The sequence below is a fragment of the Hippoglossus hippoglossus genome, chromosome 17 (genome assembly GCF_009819705.1).
Source record: "Hippoglossus hippoglossus isolate fHipHip1 chromosome 17, fHipHip1.pri, whole genome shotgun sequence".
NCBI classification, from domain to species: domain Eukaryota; kingdom Metazoa; phylum Chordata; class Actinopteri; order Pleuronectiformes; family Pleuronectidae; genus Hippoglossus; species Hippoglossus hippoglossus.
In genome coordinates this window covers 20079075-20088256 of record NC_047167.1, presented here as the reverse complement: position 1 = coordinate 20088256, position 9182 = coordinate 20079075, and the positions used below count along the sequence as shown (strand labels likewise).

Below are 9182 nucleotides of genomic sequence, written 5' to 3'. Positions count from 1 at the left end.
GGATCGACTGAGTCACGCAGCGCCTGCCGCCTGGTTGACGTCAGACCCTCTCAATCGAGCCCCGACACGGCCGCTGCGGTCCCGTTGATCCTCTGTCGCTCCCGGGTTCGAACTTCCAGCCCCAACATGTTCCTGTCCGCCGCTGTTCGCGCCGCGGTGTCACACACGGTACTGTCCCGGTGTCCTTTGTGTTTACAGACCCGCGTTTCAACGATTTGTTGGAGGATTCGATGAGAAATCGCCGTGACTCCTCACAAGGGCAAGGAGGCCGCTAAGCTAACTGGTGTTGGGTAACGCTAGCATGCTAGTGTTAGCCTTCTGCTGTCAGACGTTTACAACGTGTTTAACGGATGAACGAGTGATGTTCAAACGTTTCTCTTTACTTCTTATGTTTGTGTCTGTTTAAATTAACTTCATCAGCCTCGTTTACCTGAGATTGAACCACTTAGCCAGTTTATAGGGCAAAATCCTGCTGGTGTGTAAAATGTCCTTTAAATCACTTGATGTATGAAGTAAATTGGTGCCTTTAGAAAGAAGGATAACACATTTAAAACTGCCTCATATTCTTTTCTGGCTGTCTTATATTTCTATCAAGTCTAAAATGTAGGAATGTTAATGTAAACACATGAAGTATAAAGTATACAACCTTGTGCAGCTATGTATTTGTGAATGCAGCCCTTATTGTAATACTTTTAAACTTTCAGTTACCTCCATTATCATATACACTGTTATGCTAATACTATGTGCAATATTATGTTCATTATCATCTGCAATACTACTTTTTAATCTGATTTTATTTGTATTTAATTCTTTTATATTTCAAAGATTAGAGTAAGATCTGGCACCAAAATGTCCTTTGTAATGAATGAAGTTCTATCTTATCTAATCTTATATAGTTACATATCATGATAAGGAAGTAAGTAAGCTTCTGGTCAGTTTGTTTGTCCTGGTTATTGTAATTTGCAATCAAAATATAAAAAATATTATACATACTAATAATGTAAAATTAAGGATTTAAATAACGGCAACATGAACAGTTTTATTTACCCTATAAATCTTAACCAGATATAGTTTCTTGTCCAAACGGGAGACAAACCTGTTAAAACTTTCTTGGGATGTTGGAGTATCAATCACAAATCAACAGATATTTGATGTGTCTTGTTTCTCTCTGTGTTTGCAGGCCAGGCAGGTCAGGAGTCTGCATCGGTCGGCTGCACGCGCTGGAGCAGGTGGCATCTTTGTGGTGAGTTCAAAGTTTCTTTGCCAATAACCTAGACATTGGATACAGAGCAGCCCATAGTGCGGTGTAGTAAGTAAGACAACTTGTAAGTACTGTATTCAGAGTTAATGGACATTTTGGATAAATGTTTATTTTCAGTAATGTAAGTCAGATGCCATTCTGGCTCCAAAATCATAGAATAAGAGTATTCTATGAGCATAGGAAACCAGTGAATGCACTAAGTTACGAGGTAGTTTTGAATACTGAATCACAAACTGATACACAACATTTTCTTTCCAGTGCTCTCAAATATTCAAAAATATTATACAATGTTGCCTTGATCTTGATCAAGGTCATTACTGTCGTCTGTAGCCTCCTATCCCTGCAGTCACTCAAGTGTTTTAATGTGTTTTACATTGGCAAACAGAACTTATGCTATTCAAATCAAAACCTTTTTACTGAGACTGATGTGTTACTTGTCCATCTAACTTTGTTTTTCTTCATGAAATATGCCAGCTTATGTTCCACCAACACAATTTATGACAGCAGAGTTTTGCTAATTTTATTTATGTTATTTATCTTTACATCATTTGTTTTTTACTAGCTTGTAAATCTCATCTGTAAATTTGATCAGTGCATTAATCAAAAATGTATCAGCTTAAATTTTTGCTTAAAAATCCCAAAGGTATCAGTTTTCCAGACGCTCCTATTCATGTGCAGCGCTGCCATTAGAGCCTGTTAAAGCCAGGCTGTGTAACAAAACAGCACATGTGATATTCTCATGTAATGGAAACATGCCATGGTTTCAGTCTCTTGGTAATAAAGATGTTTTTCATCTTTGAGAGGATAAGAAGAAGGGGATGGGTGAATTGTGTCACTAATCTTTAACCGGAAATGTTTTAGACATCTATAACATACATCAAACATCCTTAACTTGAAAGTTTTTCTTTTCATTAATCGCTCAGAGTATGTTTGCTGCTCACAAGGGGGCAGTGTGTGCAGAAGCAGAAATAACTTCTATGTGTTGAGTCTTCTCAATGGACTGATAGTACCACAAGTTTCCCCTCTGGGCTCACACGATGAGTTATTCATATTTTATCAAATACTATGAGATCCCGCTCACAAGCCTTTAACTCAAATGTGAAAGTAGTAATTGTTGAGTAACAAAATAATCTCTAATAGCATCTTCAGATTCTTAATAGCCTGTGACTATAGATAATTATACATTTGGAGTAAATAATGTCCTTTAACGCAGTTGTCTTTCTGTTTTAGCACAGAGACACTCCTGACAACAACCCTGATACTCCTTTTGACTTCACCGAGGAGAACAAGAAGGTAAGACTGACACCTGGGCTGAGTAGTAAATGTTTGGGATGCAAAGATGCTTTTTGTGTAAAATCTCCAATATCCAGCATTCTCCGCTTGTATTTGCTGCTTCCAATGTTTGTTCAAAAAAGGAATGCAATGATGTGATTATTCTAAGCTGTGAGCAAATTCACATCTAATAATAAAATGTTTTTTTTCCCATGCAGAGGATTGAGTCGATCATTTCAATGTACCCTGAAGGACACAAGCAGGCAGCCACCATCCCAGTGTTGGATTTAGCCCAAAGGCAACATGGATGGCTACCCATCTCCGCCATGAACAAGGCAATGATTCTTTTGGAATTTATTTTAGAGCAATTTCCTCATGCGTAGAATCATTTGTTCGACAATATTTTTCACTAAGACCAATACAATACAAGGTCCTTTGTGTCATGTAAGGTAGCCTCATTGAATGTTTTTAATTGTTGTCATTCAGGTCGCTGAGGTGCTGGAAGTCGCTCCAATGAGAGTGTATGAAGTAGTGACATTCTACACAATGTTCCTGCGTCAGCCCGTGGGAAAATACTTCATTCAAATCTGCACAACAACTCCCTGCATGCTCTGCAACTCAGACAGCATCCTGGAGGCCCTCCAAAACAAACTGGGTAAGAGAACCATTTGACATTTTACAGCTGAACACCAATGAAGGGATGGAAACTTATCTGTATATTTTAGTTAAACAGAGATTGGGAGCAAACGTGTAAATGTACGCTGTGTTATTCAAACAACAAAAAGCTGTAGCAGCACACAAAGACTGAAATCAAGCCAGATGACTGTTAATATACTTCAGTCTGTGTGACATTTAATAAAGAGCACTATTATGTTGTTTTTTTTAGTCAACAAAACATTGACATTATTTTTACATCTAGTGTTACAGCTTGTCAAGTAGTACTTAATGAGTTCAGTAACATGATCTGCTGCTTGTCAGGAGATCGCCCACGGATATAACATGTCTTCATTTGTTTCCTCACAGGAATCAAGGTTGGAGAGACGACACCTGACAAGATGTTCACACTAATAGAAGTGGAATGCCTAGGTGCCTGTGTGAATGCTCCAATGGTCCAGATCAATGACGACTACTATGTGAGTGCCGAGAGCTTCCTCACTGAACATCGTAACTAAATTAGCAATATTGGGTTAAAGCCTGAAGTGAGTTTTGCAAAGAATGTCTGCCGAGAATCTCTCAGCTTTATTCCTGGAATGCAACCTTTTTTTTCTTTTGGAAGCCAGTGTGGATGCGGGTAGCGTCTTCAAATGAAAGGCTTGCAGGAAATGGAAACTGACAAAAGTAATCTTGAATTCATCATAATATTGCTGGAATAGCATCTTATCATTTAACTCAGTTTGAAAATAGATGCAACTGTATGAGTGATTTATTTACATATTTTAAACTATTTCTGCACTCAGTTGTGCTGGTAAATTCAGTTATTGCAAGGTGAGAACAAGTGACTTGAAGTAAATGTTACCTAGAGGGAGAACATTTCTCTTAACAGCTCAAATTGCTAAGATAGAAAAGGTACGATGTGTATGGCTGGACTGAATTTTGCATTTTATAAGAATAATTATCACTCACAAACTCCCATTCTTTGGCTAATAGATCAATTCAGTTGTCAATTGCATGCATTTAGTTTTATTTAAGATACAGTTTGCAAACAAGCACTTGAACGTGTCAGCTTGTTAATGTTTTTTATAGCTGAAGGTAAAAGCTATGGAGCAGGATCAGTGTAGCTGCAAATACCTGCATGTGAAACAGTTTGGAGGATTTAATGTCTGATTCAGTCTTCATGCACATTCACACAGAGCATTATCAGATTCAAAATAATGCAATAACCAAGCTCCTTCTGAACACAAGTGTTGTTGGTTAAGAGTCTACACCCATGAATACAAAATACGACCTAACAAAGAGCTGTTATTTGTCACAGTTTAAACCTTGTTTAACTAGAGACATTCTGTATAAGCAGATTTGTACTGAGCTGACAAGTAAAACCAGTTTCATTGTCTTTTGTATGTAGTACGGTATTAACATGTATTAAGTTAATGGGTTATAACAAGCCAACGATAGATGTGGATGTGAAAACAACTGTCGCTGTATCTGACCTAGTTTTGGTAGTAAACAATTCACAGCCCCCGTTTTACAGTACTATTGCTGTGGAAATTATTGTAAAGCCCTGCATGATCTATCCTCCCTGACAATAGTTATTTTTAGATTTAAAAATATAAATTTTCTATGAAAATCCCATCATATTGGCTGCGATAATCATGAACTTTTAATATATTGCTTCCTAAATGTCCCCCTCCTTTTAAAGTGAGATTGAAACTAATAGGTATGACAACGTGTTCATACAGGCTCAAGCATATGAACTGAAAAACTCTGAAGACCTTAATAATCCTGCACAAGACCACTAGCAATGAAAATTGGTACACTCTGTTCTTTTCCTGACATCTTGCTTATTTCCAGGAGGACCTAACACCTAAAGACATGGACGATATCATCGATGACCTAAAAGCAGGAAGAGTCCCACCACCTGGACCCAGGTAAAAAATACATCGTTCATCTCATCGACACGGTCGTACGTACTGTGCTTTACATTAAGATGCGTTTTCTGTCTCTGTGATTACAGGGGCGGCCGTTTCTCCTGTGAGCCTGCAGGAGGGTTGACTTCCCTGACAGAGCCTCCTAAAGGACCAGGCTTCGGAGTGAGAGCGGACCTGTAGACGTTGTTGGCTACCATCTGCTTTTATTCACAAGCAACTTGTCCCTGAAGCTGATACTATGTTCAACACAAACATGTGGTGTAAATAAATTGTTCATATACCTGTGCTGCAGGTGTCAGTGTGTTACTTATCACACATTCCAACAAGGGAAAGCTAATATAACTTACCGTTGTAATGGGACAGATAATGTATTTCCATTTTACTCTGAGAGCAACCACGTTATATGTCAGGCAACATAACTTGATGGTTTTATGGAGTCATTAGTAATCTATTATTTTAAGTAGTATTATTGTGCTGTGTCTTTTGCCTCCGAAGGTTATTTCAGTCATGTGAAATCTAAACATTTTCCTGACTGGAACTCTTCTGCTGCCCAAAATAACCTAAAACATACTGCACAGTTTTCCAGAAAACTATATATTGTTAAATATCCCATACAAGATGCTGTGGAGTTTGTTAGTTTCCTTTGGCCATGACATTTATGTTTAATCCTCTTGTAAACAATCCTACACAAGCCTTCTTAAGAGTCATTATCACAACATAACCAGTCCGACTTATTCAATATACCAGCTGAAACAATAGAGCAAGTAATAATTCAATAAATGATAAAACATTCTCTGTACAAATCTTTATTTCTATATTGTGCAACTGTGGCACACCACATGTTTCCATACCAGTCCCACCAAACATAAAAGGTTAGAAAATATTTGCAGAACTATTAGAACAAAATAATACATCATGCCATAGTATTACATATTGGGCTGCAACTAATAAAATACTTTGTCTATGTTCAATGCTTTGTGAGGATACATCACCACTGACGAATAGCAGACTTCAACTAGAAAATTCCTCCCTAGAAATTTTGAATGTGTCTGCACTGTTTCAGTTTGAGAGAGACACACACTGACTGACTGGTTTAAGAGAGAGAGAATGAGATACTGAGATACTTGAAAAAGGTGAACTCGTCACCTTTGCAACTGACAGATACATCAAAGATTCCTCTGATCTACGAATTTACGAGCGAACCGTTTGGCGAAAGTCTTAGAATAGACAGATCTCACCGTTGCCGACCGAGCCGCACGTTTTGTGCATGTGCGACAAAAACCGCAGGAGGAGTAGCGGGACGAATGTGTGACAGAAGAACTACGCATAATAATAAGTATGTGGAATGATACTACATTTGCATGCATTGCATTACTGCACACACAGTAACGTCACAAAGCATTGCAACGACAGTTGGGTGCAGCACTTTTCTGGGTCCCCTGGAAACATTTCCGTTGTCGTTTTCACAATTGTGTGTTGTGACTTTTTTTTTACAGCGCACGTGTCATCAAATTCTTAATTGTGCATGTGTTTTGTTAATGTGCAGCGCGTCGAGCTCTCTTGTATTTAACTGCCATCACGCAGCTTCTCCTCCCGACATTTCCTCCATCTCGCCCCGGTGGCGTTATCGTGTCTCGCCGCCGCGCCCCCCCCCTCTCCCTCTTCCTGAAGCCTGCTCCGCAACACGGAACATCCTGCACCACCGCGCATGCGCGTACAATCCTCCATGATGCAAATGTCACTGCGCCACCGCTTCCAAGCTTTCCGATACAACAAGAAAGAAAAAAAAAATGGCGGGCAGAAAGGGGCGAGTTTACGCCATCGCATCGTGTCATGAACGAAACTGTCGCCCGACTGCGTAGCCGGGATCAGGGGGGCAATAAAACAATTAAAACTACAAACGGCCGCCATTCCTCCGGTAACCGGGATGTTCCAGAAAGTTCGCCCTGACCGCAACACAGCAACGGAAAAGATGACGTCAAGTTCCCGTGCCCGTTCTCTCTCCCCTCCAGCCCGGATTCACTCACCTCCCGCCGCCAACACACTAAACACGACCCGCTGATAATGGCGCTGCTGGGGGGCATTCTCGCGTTAAACGCGCAGATTTAGCGGTACCGTGAACTTTTGAAGTCGTTTGACACGTACCCATCTTTACGCTCTTTTCCAGCGGACGGACGCCTTATAAGCCCGGTAGGTCGCGGCGTGTCACGTGACGCCCCCTCGACCAATCAGCGGCGCGCTCCTGTGTTTTGCCAGGCTTCTCTCGGAGAGGACGGAACGAGCGGCTGCGATGTTTTCAAACCCGGAGACGAACGTCACGCTGCCGTAGGCTACGGTTAACGTCCGAGATCCAGGGAACAACCGCTCGCCCACGGTCGGATGCGGCGGCGGCAACGCGAAACCCCGGTTGAAGGTAAGCGCCTGGCCCGCGGTCGCGTTGTGCGGGTCGCGTCGGAGCGTTAAAGGGGGGGTTTTGGATCCGAGTGAGGGGTTAGCCCGAGCGGCTACAGCGGGCGGGCTAGCAGCGCTAAGCTAACCTGACGTAAAGTGCGTGCGAAATAAAGGGGGAATGTTGTGTGTTTTCCTCGGTGTGGTCGTGCGCCACGTGCGTACACACGCCGAGCGCTCGCCCCGCGCCGACCGGGACTTCGACCGCGAGTCCCCCGCGTGTGAAGCGAGGGTCCAGGGGGCAGGCGAGAGGGAAAATGTCGGGGCGACGCGGAGCGAGCGGTTTTTTTAGCCCCCGTCTAGCCGAGGGAGCCCGTGCGGGGCTGGGAGCGAGCTAGCTAGCTAGATTAAGCGCTGGGGAGGGGAGGGGGACGTTGTGAGGGCAGCGGAGGGGCTGCAGGGGGCTTTTGTCTCAGCCTGTTCGGAGCTCTCGTGTTGGATATCACCGTTAAAACAAGAACCAGAACTTACATCCCCCCCTCCCCACATTTACCGTAACTACCTTGTTTTATTCACTACATCCAATCGTTAAAAGCGTATGTGCGGGGCTGTGTGTTGAAGGAGGGCGACATTACCGAGAGGTGGGTGGTGGTGTCTGCAACGATCCAGCCGCCGCCGCTTATTTACACACTTTCCAGGCGAGAACCACCTCTCAAATCTCGGGTTAATTCACAGTTAGGCTTCCCTAATGCTCACAGGGAACTAGCATGGCTCGAATAACCGGGAGCTCATTCCCTTCCCAGCCCCCAGCGACGGTGACATTTTTTGGGGGGTGTGTTGCCTCTGACACAAAAGCTGCCTGTTTTTCAGATGGCTGTCGGTGCAACGACTGGAGCAACACAACGTCAGCCTCACACATACAGCTTGCCTCCAAGTTAAAGTACAGACATGCACCACTAGATCTACAAAATCATGGTAGTATTGTGAATATTATTAATGCTCTTACACATATTTGTGTAGTATAAATATTCTGAAGGAGGAGACAAAACAAGCAGCTCGAACGCATCTGAAATTAATATGACTACGTGTCGAAAGCAGAGATATTTTTTTATTTAAATAGCATAAGCACTTAATTCAAATTGTGTAGTTGAAGTATACCACAAAATTTGACTAAAGGAAAAGCAAAGAAAGCCTAAAAATACACATCCCCGCTCGTTGGTTAGGAAAAGGGAGGCAGCATATCCATTTGACTGGGTTTTCTTCTATTTATGTAATTATTATTTTGTGATCTCAACATTACATTTTTTCCTTTTGTGATCACAAGGGGAACAGTCCAGCTTTTTGTGGCTGAATCACACAGTAATTGTGGCAAATAGGTCAGAATTAAGTAAATCCTGCCATGCTTGGTGAATGACTATTTCATTAAATCATCGATATCAAGAAAACGAGTTGGTTATCTTCCCGGACTCTATTAGAATGTATGTAAAACTAACATTTGATCAGTCACTGGAGGCATAATGCTACAGGAGGTGTCTGACTACAACACATCATCTGGATACCTCTGAAGGGAAACTGCGTACTGGCTTGTGAAAGCCAGCATTCGGCCATTTGCCTGCATCAGGCTTTGTTTTTTAATTTGTAAAAGGTTAACCTTGCTCAGTACCATGGAAATCCAA

At 42.0% G+C, this 9182-nt stretch overlaps 2 protein-coding genes across 3 annotated transcripts in view; both read left to right on the top strand.

Annotated features, from left to right (window-relative positions):
• The first annotated feature begins 15 nt into the window (after positions 1–15).
• On the top strand, positions 16–5404 carry ndufv2 (NADH:ubiquinone oxidoreductase core subunit V2). Its single transcript, XM_034612481.1, has 8 exons — positions 16–168; positions 1181–1243; positions 2492–2554; positions 2752–2868; positions 3020–3188; positions 3557–3666; positions 5042–5118; positions 5205–5404. The coding sequence occupies exons 1-8, from the start codon at positions 127–129 to the stop codon at positions 5296–5298; spliced, it is 735 nt and encodes a 244-aa protein (XP_034468372.1). The 5' UTR covers positions 16–126; the 3' UTR covers positions 5299–5404.
• Positions 5405–6312: 908 nt separating this feature from the next.
• ankrd12 (ankyrin repeat domain 12) overlaps positions 6313–9182 on the top strand; it is a 29880-nt gene continuing 27010 nt past the window's right edge. The window contains exon 1 of one of the 2 annotated variants that reach the window (XM_034614735.1): positions 6313–7531. The gene's annotated coding sequence lies outside the window, so the exon portion shown is untranslated. The remainder of the gene's footprint in view (positions 7532–9182) is intronic. The other variant, XM_034614734.1, reaches the window with a different exon arrangement.

What these genes read in the sequence shown, in the direction of transcription:
- ndufv2 (XM_034612481.1), top strand. Translation starts at nt 127, where the DNA reads ATGTTCCTGTCCGCCGCTGTTCGCGCCGCGGTGTCACACACG. An exon ending in GCGCCGCGGTGTCACACACG is followed by an intron (nt 169 to 1,180) that starts GTACTGTCCCGG and finishes CTGTGTTTGCAG; the next exon opens with GCCAGGCAGGTCAGGAGTCT. An exon ending in AGATCAATGACGACTACTAT is followed by an intron (nt 3,667 to 5,041) that starts GTGAGTGCCGAG and finishes GCTTATTTCCAG; the next exon opens with GAGGACCTAACACCTAAAGA.